We start from the raw sequence: 22935 nt of genomic DNA, 5'->3' as shown, positions 1-22935 counted from the left end.
AAAAAAGCGAACAGAATGTTAGGAACCATTAGGAAAGGGATAGATAAGACAGAAAATATCAATGCCTCTATATAAATCCATGGTACATTCCACCTCACCCTGAACGCTGCGTGCAGTTCTGGTTGCCCCATCTCAGAAAAGAGAATAGATTGGAAAAGGAACAGAGATGAGCAACAAAAATGATTAGCGGTAGGGAACAGCTTCCATATGAGGAGAGATTAAAAACCTGGGATTGTTCATCTTGGAAAAGAGACTACTAGGAGGGGATATGATCAGTCATGATTCTATATACCTGTGTGTGGAGAAAGTGAATAGGGAAGTGTTATTTACTCCTTCACATAACACAAGAACTAGGGGTCACGCAATGAAATTAGCAGGCAGCCGGAAGGAACCTGTGGAACTCATTGTGAAGGCCAAAAGTATATCTAGGTTAAAAAAAACAGATTAAGTTCATGTAGGATAGGTCCATCAATGACGATTAGCCAGGATGGTCAGGGACACAACCCCATGCTCTGGATCTTCCTAAACCTCTGGCTGCCAGATGCTGGGATTGGATGACAGGTGATGGATCACTCAATAATTGCCCTGTTCTGTTCATTCCCTCTGAAGCATTGGGCATCAGCCACTGTTGGAAGACAGGACACTGGGCTAGATGGATCTCTAGTCTGACCTAATATGGCCGTTCTTATTTTCCCTGTAGCAGACGAGCGTTCGCATGGAAGAAGGAAAGGCTCCAAGGGAGTCCTGTCTCCTTCCATGTCATTGGCAAAGACTGTGCAGCACATAGCATTCTAGCGCTGTCCAACAGATGGGCTTGAGCATTTGCTTTTCCTTTTTAAAAAAACCCTCAACCAAGTTCCATTTAAAAAACTCCATTAGAAAAACACAAAGGCTGCAAAGTGAACAATCAAAAGCCAAGAAATGTCCGAACTGAGGTTGCTCATGCAAACTTACTTCTGCCCCCTTATGCACATGCACTACAAGACAGATCACGTATTGTTCCAACCAGGCCCCACCTGGTTCAGCGCGCAGAATAGGCAGTGCTCCTCACAAGGAGTCCATGTTTATTTTCAGGCTGAGCACCATTCAGGCACCTCCCTGAATAAGAGTCCGATTAACCTTGTCACTGCAGTGCTTGAGAATCTCTCAACAAGCACATAGTGAATTTTTCTCAATGCTTCTGTGAGGCAGGAAAGTGTTATCCCTATTTACAGATGGGAAACTGAGGCCTAGAGGCCAAGATTTTCAGAAGTGACCTGCTGCGATTGTGGGAGCCTCAAGTTTTGGGTGTCTAACTTGACACACTTTAAAAGGGCCTGATTTTCAAATGGCTGGTGCGCAGGACTTTCTGAAAATCAAGTCCTTTCAGAGTGTCTTAAAGCACTTAAGAATTTAGGCACCCCAAATGACTGGGTACTTCTGAAACTCTTGTCCAGAGAGATTAAGCATCTGGCCCAGATCTGAGAGGTGTGAACTGAAGCCACATCTTCTGAGACTCAGAGCAGGGCCTCATCCACAAGATCATCCTTCCTTATTCACCACACACTGTTCACTTTCTGCTGTGCACAGGGGGCGCTGTGGGCTCCAGCCTCATTCACTGCACAGCCATACCTCATTCACTGTCTCATCTGGGCACTCAGCAGGCAGAGAAATGCAATCATGTAATTTAATGTACCCTGCTAACCCATATTCACAGGGAAAAGTTAGTCTGGGCATTTCCTGACTTCTGAACGCTTCGCTTTGCAGTTTTAAGGCTCTTTGAACATGGTCTTTGGCTCACTTATTCAGCTTTCTAAACTAAATGGTTTGGTATTCGGTCTCCCTCATGTGGAAATATTTCATGCATCTAATCCGAGTTCCCTTCTCTGTTTCTGATATTTCCTTTTTGAAAAGCAGTGTTGAGAATTGAACATTTCATATTTAAGGAGAGGCTTTACCCCTGCTCTGCAGAGTGGCATAATATTTTCTGTACTCTTCTCTAGTCTTTTTTGACACAGTTTAAACCCATTTGCTTTTTGATTGTCACTGCATGCCGAGCAAAGGTTTTTCACAGAACTATCCACAGCAATACCCTCAGAGGCCACAGTTAATTTAGAAACCAGCATGATTCTAAACAGAAGCTGTCTGGTTTGTCTACCACGTCATACTCACTTAGGTTCAACAACAAACCTGAAACACAAGGACCCTCACACTAATGTCACTTCCGTCCCCTCTGACTTTGCTCCTGGGGGAAGGGGCCATGGGTTTCCATGCCTGCACGCCTCAGAGCACACTTTAGGTGCTCAATTAAATTGTGGTTTTCCAACATTTTTATTATGAACAGTGCCATATGCGCTATGCAGTCTGTGTCAGCAAGAGCATCTGCTTACTGTAATCAAAGTGACAGGAAAGGCAGAATCCAGCAGAAGGCCCCATTTATTTTACAAAGGCACCAGAGTCTGAATTCTGTTTTGTGTTCACAATAGCGAATGTTTAACAACACTGGCTAGAAGTCAGGAAGAGGCATAGGCGTTACCAATGTATCTTATCGCATACCTGCGGCACCTTCATTGCTATTCTAGCCTCTCCTGAACACATGGTTCATTAACATGGGAGGGTTCTGCTATTCAGCATAGTCCGTAACCATTACATTCCCATCATGTGACCATACCCGCACTTCAATCCAGGGACCCAAAGGAGGATTACAGTCTCTCTTGGGATTACAATAGGGGATAACGTTTCAAGTAAGACCCACAGGCCTCCTTACCCTGTCCTCATGCAGCAATGCCAACGTTTGGCTGCCCTCTTCACCGCTCTCCTCATTCTCGTCTGGGATGAAGGGGCACCATATGATTCTCCGGAAGCTGTTCAGCGGGGTGCCCTCAGGTCGTTTTATGTTCACCAAGATCTCCTCTCTAATCACCACGTTAAGGAAGACACACAGTTCTGGCTGTTACTAGAGTTCAGATATAATCCTCTCAGGGTGGATCCTTGTGTGATGTCTAAAACAATTAGTGCTTTTTAGTTCTGAATTACTAGCCACAGAAACCAGTTACAAGAACCTTGGTCGGGGAGGCAGGTCAGCTTACCTCCACTGGCAAGAAAGTAACGTTTACAAGTGACACTTAGATCCTTGTAAATTTCACTTATTGTCTGCATACAAGAATGGACAGACAGACACAGCAGAGAAACAGATTAGGGTCACAGTTGCACGTTATCAGAGAAATTCTAAGCGTTTTTGGTTTTGTAGCGCTGGAATCTGAGTTGGCTCTGGTTTTATTATTTCAGCCAGCACAGTGGTATTGCTTGAAAAAACAATGGAAAGAGATGCATGAAGGCCATTCCAATCACACAGAGTGATCCAATTCATATACCTACACGTAGAACTTTAAATAATCACAATATGCCATCGGCCACCCTCACTCCTCATTTTGAAGTAGTTATACACATCAACAATAAGGCTGGGAAATTGTGACCCTCCTGTATACAGTACAGTAATGTGTTTCCCAGGAACACTGGAAAAGTAACTCATATCCATCAGGAAAGGAAGAGGTTCACAAACACTAAAATCCAGTGACTCACTTCAAGCAGACTGAAAAAAGCAATAAAGATTGGCTTTGGGGTAAGCATCCCAGCCCTCTTTCCCAGAGCCATGGAAGCAGAAAAAAACAGATAGAACCAGACAGTTGTAGGCCAGTGTACTTTAAACATGATTCAGATGGCAACACAGAGCAGTAGGCCTGGGCGAGCCAGGAGTCCATGGGGCTCCTGGGTGAAACCCCTCTTTGCCAGTTACTCCTGTCTGAACACACAGCTCAAACTCTTGTCTAGTCTCTCATCACCTTGTATCTTGATTATTTCCTCTGGCCTTCACAAATGCAACCCTGCCCTGCTCAGACCCATTTAGAATGCTACCGCAGACATATCACCCCTCTCTTTGCATCCCTCCACTGGTCCCCTCTTCATTGTCTCAAACATAAGCTGCTCATCTTCACTTTCAAGGCCCGTGGGGCCTATCTCCGCTCTATCATCTCTCATTCACTGGCTGGACACTGTCATGTGATCCTTAATGGAAGGAGCAAGACTACCCAGGCTCCTTGCCTGCCAAGCTCTAAGGGAATCAGGAGATAAACACAGAGGGAAACCAGATAAAATGTCCCTTTGTAAAGGCCCTGAAATTGAGCCCAGCTTTGCTGTTGCATCAGTGTGTTGCTGCTACACAAATACTCCCACAGAGTTTATTCCGATAAGATACTGGATTTTCCCATTGTCCATGGCCAGGCACCAGACAAAGAGGTTGCCAGCCTCATCGAGGCAGGCCAGCTGGTTGGAGTTGAGATGGGCGAAAGCCAGGTCTGCCACGCCTCCCGTGAATCCTTTCAGCAAGGTCCGCTCGGCAGTGCTGATGCTCAGTACCCGCACCATAGCAGAGCCATTACTGGCACCTATAAAGGAGAACACAAAGAAGAGAAGTCAATGCTTGTCAGGCTTTTTCTTCACAGGATTTCCTCTGGCCTCAGCAGCTACCTTCCAGTTTTCAGCATCCCTGCTGGCCAACAGACAGTATCGAGGCACACTGACAAGCTCCGTCAGCATGTCCATCCCAATAACTGATGGGTGAGGGCAGAGAGAAAGGCCACAGAGCAGGCACAACGAGATATCACTCTTGCAGATGATCAGCTATGATCAGAAGCCTGTTCCACATGTTCTGCAGAAGCTGATCTTTCCTTGTAAATTGCACTAGTACCACACCCTCGCAATGTGCCTGCCTTTTTGGGAGCTTGTTTCTTCTAAAGTTTATCTTAAATGACACAACTGCTCTTAATTTAAGCAAATCAATTCATCCTATGTGTCTGTGCTGCTCTCTGTCCTCAAGGAGTATCTGTCCTTATCCAGGGAGAAAGGCTTGTTTACAGCAGAAGGGCTCCCCTGGATAGAATGAGGTCTCTATGGACTCCCAGCTCTGGCATTGCTGCTTGATTCCCTTCAGTTTCACAACTCCCCACCTCCAGAGCAAACAGGACCCAGATCTTAACCCAGGGGGAGCAGAGTGACAGGAGCAGCATCTGCAGCGACTAACTCACATAAACATGTCCTAGTTTCCCTTCACGCTAGCCTGGAAGCGTGCGCTCCCTACACTATTCCCAAGCCTACTGAATCTTGTGGTTTCAAGGCACCCGTCCCGCAGGGCGCATCCCACCTCCTCCCCTTTTCCTGGGACAGTGTCTGCTCTTAGGGACACAGCTAATCCCAGTACAATCTCTCAGCTTCACCCTCGTGCTCCTCCCTGCCTCCACCGGGGCTTTTGCCAGTCTCACATTTCTAACTCCAGTGACTCTTACTCCTACTCCCAAGTCCACCTGACCCAGAATAATGCCCCCAACATGGGAACCAGAAATGGTGAGCTAGCATTAGGTTGCACTGGTAACAACTGAGATATGCAGGAGGAGCCCAGTACAGATCACATGAAGCAGCAGGAACTGGTCCTCACCTCTAATGGCATATGCCAGGTAGGAGTTTGATACAGCTATCAGGTTCCCATAGTAGTATTTCTGCTCCCAGTCATACCTGGCTACTGGCTGTATTTTTACCTAGATGGAGGAAAGAAACAAAGACCAGCTGAAGCAAAGTGAAAGAAACAGAAATATCTGCAATAAAGCCACCAAACAAGGGAGAAGGGTAATGCTCTGGCTGGCAGTTGGCTATTCCACAGTGGGATTTCAGAGTGAAGCGGGGCACTACAGCCCTGAGCATGGGAAGAGACTTCTAATGAAGCTGCTGAAGAGTCCCTGCTCCTGCAGGGAGGAATGCTGTTTACCCTGGAGTGACTGCCACTATGGTTCTCTATTGTGGAATGATGCTAGCAAAGGGAGTGAGGCCAAGTCTGGGATCCCACCTAAAAGTCAATGAAAAGGGTGTTTGGGATAACGGCACCATTCAGTCAGTGGGGTGGAGGCAGCTTCACCCTGGCTTCAGGATTCCCTTCTTGGGCTCACACAGAGGCCTGGCCCAACCTGGTAAGTGCCACCCCTGCAGGAGGTGCAAAGTAAGGAACTAAGAGGGACTAGGAGAGTCACGGCAGCAAACACACTCACTTCCATGTGAGATTGCCTGGCCGATTCCATCCCATCCTGTCAAACCAAAGGTGGCCAAGGGGACCCACATGCTCCATCACTGCAGCTCATAGCTAGGCATGAAGCCACAGGCTCTGGAAAAGCTCTGAGTGATGCAAAACATAGCAGAGCTTCTGCTGAGCAACACAGGTGACCATGAATACATGCTGGTGCTCTGCCCTTAGCACAGAGTTCATTCAAAGGCCTCCCTGGGAGTGGCCCTAGCTACCCAAGAAGGCACCTCTCCTTCCGTGACCTCCCACAGCAGCTACATTTCACTGGACCAAGGAAACCACTGGCCAATAGGGGAGGCTTGTGAGTTCAGGAAAGGGCACTTCCCAGAGCTAGCTCTTGACTATAGAACTCAGTCCTGCAAGAGAAACACAGGAGCACAGACCCCAGCACAGTCAGGGTTACATGCAAACCTCATCTGACTCAGCTGTCCCTCAGTAAGTTCTTCAGTCACCCTTATAACCAAGCAAGCTTTTGCCTTCCTCCAAGCCAGGAAGAAAGAGAGGTATTTCTGTCTGTCGCTCCACGGGGGGTGCACAGATACTGCGGGGATGGGGTACATAGGTTAGATACACCCTCCCCTTTACCTTGTTGCTCCCTCTGGCCTTACTGGTGATGCTAGAGTCACTGCTGGCCACAATCTCCACGTCTTTTGCCGATATCACCACACAGGTGGAGCTGTCATCTCCAGAAAGGCAGCTTTTAAGAGAAATAAAGAGCTCAGCTCACACACTTGGCCTCCCTGAGACCGTGAGAGGGGAACCCAGCACAGGTATTGCTGGTAGCCATTTTAATCCATAACTCAGAGAGACTTCTGGGCAGCTTCCAGGGCGCACACTGAAGATTAGTACCAAAGAGGGCCCTTCATTCATCTAAAAGGCTGCTCCTTGGCAGAATCAAGCACAGAGGCCTGGCTTTCTCCTCCTCAAGTCTGCCAAAGAGCTCTCTCATAGCCAAGTTATCCACTCTCGTGTTCCAAATGATAGATTTACTCTGAGCTACTTTGGGCCACACTCCAAATACCTCCAAGATGCAGCTGGCCCAGTGCCAACCAAGCAACTAACCCTGGCAGTGAAACATGCTGCAATTCCCCCAGCAACAGCTCAGAAACAAGGAACTTGCCAAACAGCTAGTCTTCAGAAAGCCAAACTAGAAGCTTGTCAGGCAAAAAAATCTAATGCTGAGGAGTCAATGCAGGAGGCAGGGTACTAGATAGAGCACGTAGACCAATGGGCTGCTCCTAGGAGCACTTCTTGTGTTATGATGTCACTCACGTTTTGGAGAAATAGGCTTGGATCCTCTATGCACAGACACGCCCTGCTGTTTAATTAACACATATTTGTGTATATTCACAGATACACCTAATTATTTCTCCTATTTAGTGGAGGGTCAAGTAGTCACTTGACCTGCTCTTCTGCTGCATGATATCTGAAGACAGAGTCTGAAAAATTCAGAGTTAATAATGCAAGTGACAGAGGGCATGGGCTAGCTGAAGTCTCCATATATGGGAAAGTTTCCATCGATACCTTTGCCAATGCAGACTGCTAATCCCTGGCTCCCCCACTACACGAGTCCTGAACTTGTCACAGTGCTCTGCTGATGCTCCTTAATCCTGACCTGCAGCACACCCTGCTCCTCCTTCCCCCACACAGCTCCACCCATGCTCCTCACTCCTGCTATGCAGCAGGCCCTACTGCTCAAGGCCTATCATCGGAATTACTCAGCGTCAGAACTCTTCCTTTCCCCACTGACCAGTAAAAACATGGACACGGATCGTCCGAAGAGACAGGATCGGCTGCTGAATTGCTCACAACCTCAACCTCATTTTCACAGCTGAGAACTGGGTTTGTCCCACTCTCATCAGAGCCAAAATCAGATTGAGCTTCCCCTTACCGATGCCCTGTGCTCAACCTCCGCTCTCCCTGGGGAACACTTACATGACTTGCTTCTCTTGCAGGGTTCCCAGAGGAACAGTTCGGAGCATTGGTTTAGCCAGGGGAGCTCCATCTCCAGCTGCAACGGGGTCTGGCACCAGCAGCCCATTCAAGTCCCCGTTGTACGAGTTGGGTGGCCTTTGGTTTTCGTTCACTGAACCTAAGTGAAAACAACATGCGCAATATTTAATCACAGGAGTGACACAGCACCGTATGAAATACCCTACCTCAGGTGCCACTGCCCTACCAGCTGGGATATGCTGACTGGGCAGGAGAGAACGCCACGTTCTGAGAGAACATGTGCCACACACCTGCGTAGAGGTCCTTTAGTTCTTCTCCCATCAGGATAAGTCTTCTCAGTAAACAAAAAGGAGAAGTCAATGGACACAACCAAGAAATCCATCAAACTCAAGTTACTGAATGCCCAACACAGCAGTTGGGGGTGGGTCGGGGGTATTGTTATGGGGCACAGGGTATTGTTAGACGGGGTGGGTCAGGGCTATTGTCGAATACCTGCCCTGTGGGCCAAATGCAGCCAGCTCAAGCCATTCATCCAGTGTCACACTGAAAGGTAGGTCTCTAGTTGTTATGGCTGCAGAGGAAGCCTTCCAAAAATGACCCAAGTAACTGATGTGGTGGTAAATTCCTGAGTCTGCAGGCAGCCTGAGACAACAGATGTGAACTACCACATTCATCTCAATTGGCTAGGGACTGAAGCCTAATGAAACTAAAAGAGAGATCATCAAATAATGTGGGTTTGCAACCATGTACCTAGTATGTGCTGATGATTACTGCAGCTGTTGCATCCACATCAGCTAATCCCATGTTCAACTGCCAACACAAACAGCAGAAATAGCAGTTGGCCTCCAAGTACCTATGATATTTCCCAAGTTTACCAGGCACAGAAGGATCGTTCTGCATCCTGACCCTTTGTGCAAACCTCCATCTGTTATCAGCGGGAGCTCTGCTTTGAATCAAGGCATGCATATGGCCCCAACTTTGTAAGCCTGGCCTGCAACACGTTGCCTTTCAATCAGAGGAACTCCTAGCCACTTTGTAATGGCCAGTCACCAGGCCTGCTGGAGGCCTTCAGAAGGTCAGCAATGTCAGGGACACATTTCCATGTCAAAGTTACTCAAGTAGGTAGGGCTAAGGGTTAACAATCCCAAGCGGAAATGAACGAGCACCAAACCACCTGGCACTGTGCCTTGCCACTTGACAGTCACTTGCCTCAGCAAAACTTTCTTTTCTTTATTACAGCTGTGTGAAATTTTCACTGGACCAGAAAACTGAAACCTGGTTTATTGTTGCCCTGGCAACAACTGCTGCAAGGGTCTTGTTGTGAAATGGCTGCTCCTACAACCATAGGTTAATGCTCTTTTGTTATTGGCAAAGATAATGAACCCAAATATAACTCCATCCACAAACAGCAGGTCCTCAGAAAGCAAGACAAACTTTCCAGTTACCAACAGGATAGTTAATTGCTTTAATACATCAGGGAATGCAGCCAATGCTGCTGCCAGCAGAAGTAATTGTGAATAGAATTCATTCTCCAGGTTTATTTAGCAGACTGCTTTATTGTAAAAAGAGGAGCTAAATCAGAGACTGCACGTTCAACATCCCAGAAACAGGCATGCAGGGCTGCATTATCATGGGCCATGCTAATCAGCATTACAAGGAGCAGATGGCAGCTACATTCATCCTCTACACAAAGACTCCAGACCACAGAATGCACTGCACTCCCTACCATAGGGTGAGGACTGCATCTATTGTGGCTTGCCCAGCAGCAACATGAAACTGATGCAATCCTAGCTGGTTTCACTCTGCCCTTCCTTGTTGCCCCTGCAGGAAAGTGCTCTGTGCAGCAGAGCTGTGATCTGCTGTGGCAAGAGATGCTATAAAGGAGGTAAATTCTCTGCTCTCCCTATGCCCAGAGATAGTGGAGGTTCACATGTACCTTTGCTGCTGATGCCAGAAAAATGCAATCCTGGGGAAAGAGAGAAAGAGCATCATACAGCAATGGGGGCCATGGATGGCTGGCACAATGACCTACTCCAGCACATCAGAGTTCAGGATCATATTTAGTCCCTTGCACCCCGTTCCTCACCTGAGCCAACTGCATTGCAGGGGCACTACACTCAAACATATGTGGGGGGAACAGGGTCACTCTAGCAACCATATCAACAGGAACAAGAGTCATCCTGAACTACTACTGTCCTTCCCCATGGCTTCAAGGAGAAAGCACGAGACAGGCACATTCACCACCAGCCTGCAAAGAAAAGAAAGCAGCTGATCATAAGCTGGGTGTTAGACTCACCTCCTCACACAGGACTGTTCCTGCTGCCCCACGCAAGGGAACAATGGTTTGTATGAAATAGAGTGTCACATTAAGTCCATCATTTGAACAGGGTGATGGGGCTGGTGTGCTGCCTCTTGCCAGCAGTGGTTTGGATAAGGATTTAGAGGAATGCTGCCCAGCTCTCTAGCAAAGGCTCTACTAATTAACACATTGGCACCGTTAGCAGCAGAAGGCACACATGAGGCAAGAGACTTCCAGCACTACCAAGTTAGGCTAGGAGATGGTGAGAAGAGACAGCACTGCTTTCTTGGGGTACATTCCCAAAGACAAGGCGGCAGCTACTGGAGTCACCCAACCATCTGTGGCTGAGCTTGGGATTTACAGAAGTGAGTGACATCTGAGTCGCTGATGGAGCAGTGTTGGCCTACTGAAAGTCGCTGATACCTCACAGAAAACAGTCTATGGAGACAGCTGCAGAGGATTACTTTTGGATCAGAAGGGATAACACTCCCCATTCCAGAAGACGGGAGGTTATTCATTCTAAAGGTAGCTCTATTGCAGAGTTTCTTTAGGTTACTAATCCAACCAAATTATCAGACTGGTAAGAAAAACTCTCGAACAATTGCAACAGCAAAACCTTTAAGGGTGAAAAGGAAAAACAAATAAGCCAGGAAGTACTCAGGGCTTGTCTACGCTTGACTCTGTGGCGATCGATGCATCGGTCGACTGCTGATCACTCTCCCGTCAACTCCTGTACTCCACCTGATTGAGAGGAGTAAGGGGAGTCAACGGGAGAGTGTCTCCCATCGACATCATGGTAAGTAGATCTAAGCTACGTTGATCTGAGTTATGCTATTCACATAACTCGAATTGCATAGCTTAGATTGACTTTTCCCTTTAGTGCAGACAAGGCCTCAGTTAAGAAGCTCAAGCCAACCTTAAATCTAACCTCTATAGTCCCTTGCTCACCCTTTCACATCCAGACAACCTCCACCTGCCCTCTCACTACAGCAGAGATGGAGCTCCAGCACCCGTATCACTAGAGAGGACAGTAGGAGAGTGAAGCAGCAGAGGATCCTACAGCCCAAGGGCGGAGGTTAAGAAGCAAACTCTGGATCATACCAGGCTAGCTGAAATAGGAAGCATCTCTACACAAATCAGGAAGGCAGCAGTTTCCAGATTATGTGGACAATCTAAATCTTTTGCATGTCAGGGACACTAGCGGTCAGGTCTATACCACTAAATGGAAGTGTTGTACAGAGACTGAGTCCAACAGGGTTATCTATTCATTCAGACCACTGTTATGTGCCTACTACAACCTTCATACAACTGTCCGCACTGGAATTAGATGCAGAGATTAGAATTTCTCAGGCAGTTGGGTGTCACAGTCACATGAAAGCCCTGTCTGGTAGCTGACTATTTGAAAACAGAAGCTGTTACCATCTATTTGCCAAACCAGCCCTCTTCACTTACATACCCAACAGGAGAATGAGGAGAGAATGTAACTGGAGAGGCTGAGGAGCTGGTAGGATTAAGCTGAACCAGGTGTTTGAGATGCTTCACTCATAGATTTTAACTTTCAAACTGTTAAGAAATCCAGCAGGATGCAGAGTCACTACTGTGGTGGCAGCATCTGCACTTCCACAATGCAAAGCCTTTTTCACAGCTACCAAAGAGCCACACTGAGACCCGCGAGGAGCTCAGCTCTGACAGGGCTCTGCAGCGAGCACATCAGTTGTTGCAAAGGCAACTCCACTGGGCCTCTCACAACACACAGCAAGTGTGTCAACACGTGCTCACACTTTACGCAGCCAAGGCCCACACTGGCAAATGAGCAGGAGTCCAGGGGACAAAGGCAGGCAGACTGAAGGCAACCTCATTGTTGGTATGGAGCCAAGGCCCACAGAAACCCTGGCTTCTGCATGGATAAGACGGCACACTGTATGCTGGGGGCAATGAGCACTCTGTGGCCATGCTTTGGCCACCCCAGGAGTGGAGCAGTGCAGGTCAGGAATCCAAGGGTGCTGCTGTCCTCTATGCCATGACACCAGGTACTACCCAAGGCACATCAGAGACATTTCCCAGAATACAGCGTGGCTGCTCCGACATGGTGAGAGAACATTTTGGCACAGTTTAACTGTGCTGCTGGAAATCGTTTGGGCTTTGGTGCTCTGGCAGTCGCAGAGTTACATTTAAGATCTTATTAATTACTAGGATCTTATTATTTGTATCACTGCAGCATCTCGAAGCCTTCATCATCCACCAGGACCCAACTGTGCAACGCACAGAACAACAAGATAACCCCTTCCCCGAGGAGCTTACAAATGCAGTATAAGATGAGAGACAACAGGTGATACAATACTTGAGACAATATTAGTCAGCATGAGAAGCAATGTTTTTAGCACATCAGCAGTCTAGCCATTGCCAAGTTCTCTATAGCCCTCATGGCTAAGAAGAGTTAAGGAGGAATCTGAAGAAGGATAATGAGGTAGCTCTATGGATGTTTACAGGAAGCTCCTCTTAAGGCTGGGGGGCTGCATGGGAAAAAGCATGAAGGTGTTTGAAAATTTAACACATGCACAATGGAGACTGGCCTCAGGGGTGTCCGAGGTGAGCACTGACAGCCTGATACTGACTGAGAGATGACAGGTAGGGTGGGACTTGACTGTGAAGGGCCTTAAGAGTGAAGACAAACAGCTTATGTCTGATGTAATGGAGAAGGGGAAGCCGGTGGAGCACTCAGAAAGGGGGTGACATGGCCGAACTGACAGGGGAAGAAAAAGATCTAACGTCTCCCCCTCACGAGGAACAAGCATGTGAGATTAGGGGAGCGGAGGTAACAAGAAAACTGGGGGGGGGGGGGGGGGGGGAGAGAAACTACATTTCCATCCGGCTCCTCTTCCGCCGGCGCTGCCGTTTCCCCAAGAGGGGAGAGCTGCCCGGCCTAGCCTGGCCCCTGCAGCAGCCCGGCTCCACCCTGCCACCCGGCGGCTCCTGGCCCGGGATCGCCGCAGAGGGACTCCCGCACCTCGTAGCCCACAACAGCGACACGGCCGGAGGAGCAGAGACCAGCGCCACGGGCACAGCTCAGGGGGCTGGAGGAAGAGAAGCAGAAAGGAGGGATCCACAGCGGGGCCCCAGCGAGCGGGGGGGGGGGGCCGCGCCCCCCGAGGGACACAAGCGGGCGGGGGGGGGGGCCGCGCCCCCCGAGGGACACAAGCGGGCGGAGGGGGGGGCCGCGCCCCCCGAGGGACACAAGCGGGCGGGGGCAGCCAGACGAGACGCGCCCCCAGCGGGGGCACGGGCGGGACAGTCTCGGGGCCCTCACCCGCCGGCCGGTCCAGCTTGAGGATGTCCCTCAGGTGCTGGGTCGCGTCCTCGATGTCGATGCTGGCAGAGGCCATGGGCCCGCTTCCCGCTACGCTCCCAGCTCCGGTCAGACCCGCCGACTCCACTTCCGCTTCCGGTCTGTTCGCCACGGCGGTCCCCGGAAACCAGCCCTGGTCAGGCACGTTCCGAGCGAACCAGAGGCCGTGGGCGAGAGTCCCCCTCCCCTGCCCTGGCCGCGCCCCCACTGTCCGGAGACCCCCCTGACCGGCGGCCGGAGCGTGATGTGTGTTTGTCAGTAGGTATCGTGGGGGGGCAGGGGGTATTGTTAGACGGGGTGGGTCGGGGACCATTGTTACGGGGGGGGAGGGGGCACTGTTAGACGGGGTGGGTCGGGGGGGCCGTTGTTACGGGGGGGGAGGGGGCACTGTTAGACGGGGTGGGTCGGGGACCATTGTTAGAGAGGGTGGGTCGGGGACCATTGTTACGGGGGGGGAGGGGGCATTGTTAGACGGGGTGGGTCAGGGGCCATTGTTACGGGGCAGGGGGCATTGTTAGACGGGGTGGGTCGGGGGGGGCCATTGTTACGGGGGGGAGGGGGCATTGTTAGACGGGGTGGGTCAGGGGCCATTGTTACGGGGGGGGAGGGAGCATTGTTAGACAGGGTGGGTCAGGGGCCATTGTTACGGGGGGGAGGGGGCATTGTTAGATGGGGTGGGTCGGGGACCATTGTTACGGGGGGGAGGGGGCATTGTTAGACGGGGTGGGTCGGGGGGGCCATTGTTATGGGGGGGGAGGGGGCATTGTTAGACGGGGTGGATCGGGGTTATTGTTACAGGGCAGGTGGTATTGCCTGAATTGCCTCTGCCCCATCAAGGCCGAGGGTCCTATGGACCAGCAGAGGCAGCACCTGAGCGCCCTGTGGAGATTCTGCTACCACCTCAAAGAGAAAGTTGGTGTCATTTCCTTGCTTCTGAGGGGTCACCCATGCATCTAAGGCACAGAGGGACCTAGGGCAGCTGACTCAGGCTGCAGGGCCATAAAACTGCAGCATAGACACTCCAGTGCATGGTGGAGCCTGCACTCTGACACTCTCCCCACCTCCTGAGGACTCAGAGCCCAAGCTTCAGTCCAAGCCCAAATGTCTACACTGCAATGTTCTAGCCCTGCATGACGAGCCCCGTGAGCCCAAGTCTGCTGTCCTGGGCCAGCCACAGGTCTTTTATTGCAGTGTAGACATACCTATAGGATTTGGCTGAACTAAAGAGAGAGGTCTCAGGGCTAGCCACCATGTTTTCTACCTTGACCCAACCATGAGAAATTCTCTGTTGCAGACCCATCTTAACACCTTTTGTCTTGATTTTGCTGGTCAAGGTTCACCTAGATTAGCTAAATCAAGGTAAAAAGTATTAATCTGCAGCTTCACTAAGAAAAAGGAAAGACTACCTAACACGTGTTAGTTAGCCCCAACCTAACCTTGTCCTCTCTTCCTAATCTAGGCAAACCGAGCCACTGCTCTGAAAGGAAAGCCTTCTGCCTGTGGTTGGGCATATTCCATTGCCTCTTCCAAATAGGACCTCCACAGCCCCAGGATCCAAGGCAGATTGATGATCCCTAGGGAACAGGAGCAGGTGTGCTGTGGACTAAGAGAGATGCACCCAGGGGGCGCAGGGTGAATCCTGTTAGAGAGCTCCTGAAGCAGCTTCAAGGACAAGGACTGTCTCAGCTCCTGTCTTCCTGTGGAAGGTGTGAGCCCTGGGGCTCTCTGCTGCCTGCTCTGTTTGGGGGCCGGGAAGGCACTAGGAGACTCCTTCTGCCCTGGAAATGGAAAGAAACAGACTAGGACTATTTTCTCAAAGAAAAGCAAAGGGAGCAGGATGACATGGCACTGAAACCATCTTTTCCTCTTGCCATAATGGGCTGCCCCCTCCCAGTTAAACAGAAGCAGTGGATCCTCTGCCTTGAACACCTTCCACCACTTTTAGATCCTTTCCATTCACAAGCATAAACGTTTATCTCCCCCTCACGCTAAAGCTTGGGTGCCTGGCCCTAGCTAATACAAAAGCTACTTTCAGACCCAAACAGGCCGAATCCTCCTTGAACTGGGCTAGCAAGGAATGTAGTGGTCTCAGCTTTATGCATCATTCCAATCTCTTTCCAACTGGGCAACTGCTATAGAGAAGAGGGGAGGCAACAGTGGTGCAAGTCTTCACTTACAGCTTCTGGTTTGGATCAAGGATACCTAGGTAAGTGCTCTGCATTTTGACAGGAGATCAGGCTAAGGAAGACAGTGGGCCTGAAATTCATGACTACAGCCTGGCTTGGAGGGGTCTGATTTGCTCTTGGAGGAGGGAAAGCATTCTATTTAAACTGAGCTTCTCAGGGCCCATGTTCAACAACAACAGTGCAGCAGTCTGAGGGTTGAGGAGGTAAAGGATGGATATAGAAACCACACACATGTATTGTGGCGCAGATCAGTACAAATAAGGAGACATGGTGAGGTGAAATGTTATCGGGGGACAGACTGCTTCACAAGTTGAGAGAGGTTTGAGCTTCTTTTTTTAAAAGAAAAAATGCTGTGGCGAATCATGTTACTTCAGTCTTTCCCTTGGATGTCCATTGCCAGAGACACTGTGTTTCGCCCACATACAGTATCTTTAGACAAAGGAGTGAAAAGCTTTCCTTGGGTCAAAGTCAAATAAATCCTTCACATGAGGTCAGTTTGGGGTTCCTGTCAGCCAAACAAAGCAGAGCACAGCTTTGTGCTTTCCCAAGTAAGCTCCTTTTCCCTGTCCATGATGGGACCAGACAGCACCCTTCATCCTAAAGCAAGTTTATAGCCACACCCAAGGTTATGTCATTGCACCTAGGCTGCAGTCACACCGAAGGCAGCCTCAATTCTACTCACTCTTTTGGGACCAACAGGAGATTGGATAACGTGAGTCTGTGGCTGAACAACTGTTAAATGAGCACAGATTAACAGGACCCCCTCCCCAATCATAAAACCCATCGCTATTAAGGTGGCATGTGAAAACTGGTAGATGTGAGAAATAACAAAGCAGTGTCCTTTAGAGAAAGCTAACACAGACAATGCAGTCTGAAAGCAGCTGCCTGTCACTGCAAATAGGATTCAGGAGGAGAAGTCACATCTAACGCAGTTAGGGAGCTCCAAGATCTTTGGTAACAAGAACTTCAGCCTGTAAGTTGTCATCACGATGAGGAGTCTAAATTTCCCTTAAGAGTGGGCAAAGCACCATCACCCAATAAACTCAGCTTACCAGCAGTGCACTAGTTTGAGCAGCGAGGAGGTCTGCATTCCCTCTAGCAGCTGAGTTGGTAGGTTGAGATATTTCACACCCAATGGCAGGAATACTCCAGTAAAGCTGAGCTGTTCTCGGCTCTTCCCCGGTCTAGTTTTTCCAGTGTTAGGACCCAGCCATAATCTAATCTCTGGTTTCTTGGCTTGAGCCCAAGCAAGCAACCTTTGTTGAAGAAAACCTTTATTGATTAACACATTGGTCACAGGTACAATCATAACAAGCCATCATTATACAGTAGAGCATATACTGAATGTATAGTCTTACTCCACACACCTGTTCACCTGACTTAAATTGACCCACAAGGCTTTTGCTGTACATAGGCCTACAATTTTAAAGACCTGTTTTCCTCTGTAAGCACATAGATTTCCCGTCACAAAACATTGTGTAAGCTCTGTGTCATTCAATGACTGCATCAGGTTTTTTCCATTTTCTTCTGATAAGCCAGATAACTGCTGGTGGCACATTTTCATGTTTACATCTAGTGGACAGAGAACTCATGACCCAGAGGTATTCCAAGGAGGGTCACATCTGGAGCAATGTTAGAGCATCAAGAGTTAGAGGTCACTCTATTTCTGTAGCAAGTAGCGCAATGGTCTTCCAGTCTATTCACAAGAGAGCAGCTCTGGCATAATAGCTAATACAGAGTACAGAGCTAGGTGGTCAAACACCCAACACTGCTTATTGCACACAACTGAAGATGTTTAAAGTCTATAGTGCAGATTAGCTTAGAAATTCTTCCCCTCCAATTTGAGTTAGGGTTAGAACCCATTTTCTTCAGCCAAGACAATTCTAGATAGCTGTCCAAGGCAGCTATAACTGCAATACATAATGTGCCACCAAGGGGAAGGTTCCAAGTTATTCAGTGTGAACAGAAGCCAGTCATTACCTTCTTAGGGACAAGGAACATGCTTTTCCTTTTCCCACCTTCTAGCCAACATGTGATGTTCCATAAGGACTAGATAGGTTGTCTGCAATAATCACATTTGGGGAATTTTCTTAAGGCATCTTTTTAATATGGCTATTAACACTGCTAATATTAAGGCCAACATGACCTTCCAGCTAAGCATGGTACCATGAGGGGATCCCAAAAGTTTCATCCAGGGTGGGCAGGACAAGACAGGCTTTTTGGAATGAGAATCCTGGGTTTATAGAATGCATCATTCTCCCCACCTAGAGTAGTTAAGAGGGGCAATAACATCCCCTCTCCTCCTCCCTCCAGGCAGTCCCCCTACATTTGTACGTGGCTATTTCAGAATTCACTCCAAGACTGGCAGTGAGATATAGGCAGCAGTGCAAGAGCAACAGTTTACGTTGGAATAAATGGCTTCTTTAAAGCAGTCCTTGAGCTGAAGCCGTAACTAAGAGAGCAAGTGTCTCCCCCCTTACCCTGCCTCAGTGAACGAGCTGCAGCCTCCCAGAAGCATTTTATGTAGCACTGGCTTCTACAGGAAGTAGAACTGGCACTTGTGTCTTCTCTAGATAGGGAGCCAGGGCTGAACTACCAAGGGGAAGAAACTTATTGCAATGCAAGAAGTTAAGTAGGCAAGAAACCTTCTGGGGCAGCTGATTGGACCGTTCTCTGAATTTCAGAAGGTTTGTAAAGCGTAAGAGGGGAGCATGTGAAATAATGGTCAGACTAAGATTGATAGGAAGCATCACTCCTTTAGCCTAGTAATTAAGTAGCTCTCTTGCAAGAGCAAGTTATAGAGTTGGATGCTAAGGGGTCTCTGGGTTTAGTGGGCAGGATCTTTCTGCATAACAGATCTTACCTGATCACTCTCGTTACAATGTATATGGCAACAACCATTGTTTCATGTTCTCTGTGTATTTAAATCCCCCTACTGTATTTTCCACTGCATGCATCCAATGAAGTGAGCTATAGCTCACGAAAGCTTATGCTCAAATAAATTTGTTAGTCTCTAAGGTGCCACAAGTACATCTGTTCTTTTTTGCAGATACAGACTAACATGGCTGCTACTCTGAAGAAAGATTCGATTAGAGAGAGTCAACTCTCTTAGAGCCAACCTCCTCTCTCTTTCTAATTCGAGAACAGACTGGAAGAAGATGGGTCTAAGGTCTAATAGCAGAGGGGAGGGTTTCCTATCTTGAGATCAAAAAAACAATAGCCCTGGACCATGAAGAATGGCCCTTTTGTATATAAGGGTTTTTCTGCTAAGGACTAATCCTTCTATTATGGGATTAATAGAACATTGTGATACTATTTCTAGAGCAGAGAAGCAATAATAGGAAATTAACAGTCTGCTACTTCTATTCCTTGTTGCCCATTTAAAATTGAGGTGAACAGCAAGTTAGAGTGGAACAAAGACAGTGTGGTTAGCACATCAATGAGAGAGCCCAAAGCCTGTTTTCAGGAAAGCTCAACTCCCATTTAGGGACCAAAATACATGACCAGATTTTCAAGAGAGCCGAGCACACTGTGTACTGAGCTCTCTTGGAAACCTGGCCATAAGTGTCACAATAAGAGCAGCTGAGTTCTGTGCACTTTTGAAAATCTGGACCCATCAGGTTAGTCAGCCTTAAGTGACGTGAATGATGCAATCTAGTTAATGTGGCATCTTTTACTATGAAAAAAAATCTAGAAATACTCAAATATAGGAATCCCTTCACCAATGAAATGCTGCCCCCTCTGGGGTGGCGTGCGGCAGCTGACTGCATATCAACAAGAACACTATATACCGGTTTAGAACAGAGTTTGAATGCATACCCAATTCAAACCACAGGGGAAGTTTAGAGGCTGAATGTAGTTACTTAGAGTGGGAATTTGGCTAGGACATTGGCATTAAATGCAATTTTGAGAAGAGGGAGACATGCAAAAAAACAAAGTTCTATTGGCAATTCAGAAAGCTGGAGGCTACATTACCCAGAGCGGTAGAACACAGAGGAAATACAGTTGGCATATTTAGCTGGAAGGACTTAGCGATGATTGACACCATAACAAGTGTTATGACAAGACACGTAACTAATACATATTGCCATGATTGTCAACTTTGTGCATTACCTTCTGTCTGTTCTGCATAAAATAAAGACTAAAAAAAAAAGCTTAAACAACTGAAGTCTGACTTTACAGGGCACATGAAAATATGAACCACAAGCCTCCACCTCTGGCTGCTGAAGGAGGGGGGCGGGAGAGAGGAAGAGATTTGTGGCCAAGGCATATTAGGACTGATGTTCAGCTGCAAGAGACGTGATGCAAGTGTACAGTTAGAACTAAAGGGTTAGGTGGATTTTCAGGTTTGTAAGTGTAGACAGCCAGGTAGACACAGGAAATCCAAAGAACTGACTAAAGACTTTATGGTTATGCACTCAACATCCAAGTCATTAAAACAATTTAAACTGTTAAGAAAATCTCATGGTTTTATTATTGTATAATGTAGCATTGAAACATCTGAACAAATCAGTATCTGGGCTGTACAGGCTGCTGTTCTTTCCTTTCATTTCTTTGGGTTACTAGAGCAACTGGTCAGTACATAAAGAGACAACCTTTTGCGTTATGGATTCTTTCCAAGGCATGCTGGTACAACACACATTTCTCTTGTCAAATGCTGCTAAGTCTAACTTCCAAACATCATGCACAAGAAACTCATCTAGTGACACAACGTAAACTTGGCAGAAGGGCAGGTCATGGATCTTGCTCGCTCGCTCACTGCGGTGTTGCAGGTTTGTGTAGGATATTTGGAATGTTCCGTGAGTGTGAATATATCAGTAAAGGAGAGGAGAAAGAGAAAGCACAGGTGCCTTGGGGGTACCAGCTCAGCCGTAGTTGTGCAGTGCTAGCCTGAACATGTCATTGGTGCAAACCCAGGCATCATTGATGTTCTTTAATATAAATATCTGGTGGAATCCTATGATAGGATCTTCGTCAGCCTATGGAGAGGGGAGGGAAAAAAAGATTTTAAAAAGCTCTTCACTTTGCCAAATATATTCAAAACACAAGATTCAGCAGCTGATGCCAACAGTGATGTCATGCTCTACAATGTACCTTACACCTCCCAACAATACCATTCAGCTTTAAGATAGCCAGGGATTTCTCCTCTTAGATGTTCACACCATATTTTTAATTCAGCGATGTAGGATTTCCTCAGTGCAGCTTACCTAAAGCCAGAGTTTCTCTAAAGCCACTGGAGATTTAGCACAGATTTATTATTGTTACAGCAGCATTTGCCTCCTACAGATAAAGATGCAACTGCACTCACACAAACTGGTGGTTTCAGCAGTACTCCTTATTCTGGCCCCAAAAGAACAGCCCAGCAACAAACTGAAATAGTGATTTGGTTAAGTGTAAAAAAGTCATATGAAAGTCAATGAAGTAGTGCATTATGTTAAAATAAACCACAGTCTGGTAAGAAGTTAGTTTGTGATGTAACTGCCGTGGTGGGGACTGGCTTTAGAAGGGAGTTTCCATGGAAGTCAGCAGCAGTAACTTGGCCTAAGGATGTAGCACCATGATGGTTTAGGGAGAAGGTTCCAGAGGGTGGACCATGCGGAGCTGACTGGTTACGTGTTACTAACTCTTCTCTTTGTTTCCAGGTGGTAGTCTGCATTAAGAAAAGCTAAATATGTGAGTTACCATCATAATGTTACTTTTCCATGTAAACTATTGCAGTGGTTGCCATGGGATGTCCTGGGATAACGAATGAGATGTTAAGTGTCCATGAGGATCTCTATAAGATGTGGTTTACACTAAAATGTTGGAAAACCCAGATTTGGGGTATTTAATGCCAGATTATAAATAATGAGTAACTGAAACTGTTAGTTTGGATGGCACTACGCTCAGTCTACACACACAATGCTCTGCCCACCACAACCTCAAGAACTTTGGTTACGTCTTGCAAACACGTACACCTGTCTTCAGCAGCACTGCTCCTGACCAGGTTGAGGGGTTACTTCAGGGTGACACAAGACCCACCCCAGGACCAAGTGAAGAACCAAACTAGACTCTACAACTCAAAGCCCACACCACATGCTTTAAGAAAAGTGTTTGTTAGTATGAGATCTCTTAGGAACAGAAACATGCAAGCGCTCTTCAGAAAGTGACTTAATACAGCTTTAACCAGAGAGGCCAAATGGTTGCCTAAGAATGGATTCCCATCTCACAGGAGATGGAACATACTGTGGCCTCGTACGAGTGATTCTCATCTCTTCCCCAAAAGTTTATAGATATATTTTAGAGCTGCCACAAACAAAAGTTGACACCACTGCTCCATTCTTCAAGTTATAAGAGCTTGCATCTTCCCTAACCAATAGCCATGGATCAAGAGTGTCAGATTAAATTGCTTTGGCAGGTCTGCAACTCAATATTAAATCAAGTATTTTCTATTCTCCTCTTTCTGAGCATCAATAAGCAAGTAAATCTAAAGGGAATTCCAGTGGGAATAGAATTGTAGTAGCTCTGAAGTTCTGAATAGAGACTTCATGGCATCAGCACAGTGTGAACAGAGACTGCCAAACCAGATTAGACCAATGGTCCAGCTAGTCCAGAGGTGGGCAATCTACAGCCTGCAGGTCACATCCGGCCCAGAAGACCATCCTGCCCAGCCCCTGAGCTCCTCCCCCAGTGTTCCCCATCCCCTGCAGCCTGAGCGTTCCGCGCCGCTAGTGCTCTGGCCTGCCGCTCTTGCCGGGCAGCGCAGCGGTGTGGCTAGCTCCGGCATGGTAAGGGGGCGGGGGGTCCCGGGGCAGCAATCAGGGGACAGGGAGCAGGGGGGGTTGGATGGGGTGGAGGCGGTCAGGGGACAGGGAGCAGGGGGGGTTGGATAGGGCATGGGAGTCCCAGGGGGCCTGTCAGGGGTGTGGGGTCCCGGGAGGGGGTGGTCAGGGGACAAGGAGTAGGGGGGGTTAGATGGGGTCGGAGGTTCTGAGGGGGGCAGTCAGGGGGCGGGAAGTGGGAAGGGGCCGATAGGGGGAGGGGGCCAGCCTGTTTGGGGAGGCAC

The 22935-nt window shown here is 48.1% G+C and overlaps 2 protein-coding genes and 1 long non-coding RNA gene across 10 annotated transcripts in view; 1 reads left to right on the top strand and 2 right to left on the bottom strand.

The window, feature by feature from the left end:
* The window catches only part of EDC4 (enhancer of mRNA decapping 4), a 58672-nt gene extending 44871 nt beyond the window's left edge, over nucleotides 1-13801 (bottom strand). For both annotated transcript variants that reach the window (XM_074968392.1, XM_074968393.1), the window contains exons 1-6: nucleotides 13666-13801; nucleotides 8042-8198; nucleotides 6692-6803; nucleotides 5471-5570; nucleotides 4235-4424; nucleotides 2747-2894 (exon numbers count right to left, since the gene is read on the bottom strand). In XM_074968392.1, coding sequence (XP_074824493.1) covers nucleotides 2747-2894; nucleotides 4235-4424; nucleotides 5471-5570; nucleotides 6692-6803; nucleotides 8042-8198; nucleotides 13666-13741 — 783 coding nt within the window. In that variant the 5' untranslated portion in view covers nucleotides 13742-13801. The remainder of the gene's footprint in view (nucleotides 1-2746; nucleotides 2895-4234; nucleotides 4425-5470; nucleotides 5571-6691; nucleotides 6804-8041; nucleotides 8199-13665) is intronic.
* Nucleotides 13143-20265, top strand: LOC141996428 (uncharacterized). Of its 2 annotated transcripts, none has more exons than XR_012641546.1 (3): nucleotides 13143-13173; nucleotides 15164-15910; nucleotides 18940-20265. It is a non-coding gene; the product is annotated as an uncharacterized LOC141996428 (long non-coding RNA). The 2 variants fall into 2 exon arrangements; XR_012641545.1 differs by lacking the exon at nucleotides 13143-13173 and adding an exon at nucleotides 13844-13962.
* NUTF2 (nuclear transport factor 2) overlaps nucleotides 17229-22935 on the bottom strand; it is a 54566-nt gene continuing 48859 nt past the window's right edge. For 5 of the 6 annotated variants that reach the window (XM_074968401.1, XM_074968402.1, XM_074968397.1 and 2 more), the window contains exon 5: nucleotides 17230-20869. In XM_074968401.1, the coding sequence (XP_074824502.1) occupies nucleotides 20756-20869 (114 nt within the window). In that variant the 3' untranslated portion in view covers nucleotides 17230-20755. Of the gene's footprint in view, nucleotides 20870-22935 lie in introns of all 6 variants that reach the window. The other variant, XM_074968399.1, reaches the window with a different exon arrangement.

The sequence above is a fragment of the Natator depressus genome, chromosome 12 (genome assembly GCF_965152275.1).
Source record: "Natator depressus isolate rNatDep1 chromosome 12, rNatDep2.hap1, whole genome shotgun sequence".
NCBI classification, from domain to species: Eukaryota; Metazoa; Chordata; order Testudines; family Cheloniidae; genus Natator; species Natator depressus.
Note: the sequence above shows the minus strand (reverse complement) of the source record. Positions and strands in the feature narration are given on the sequence as shown.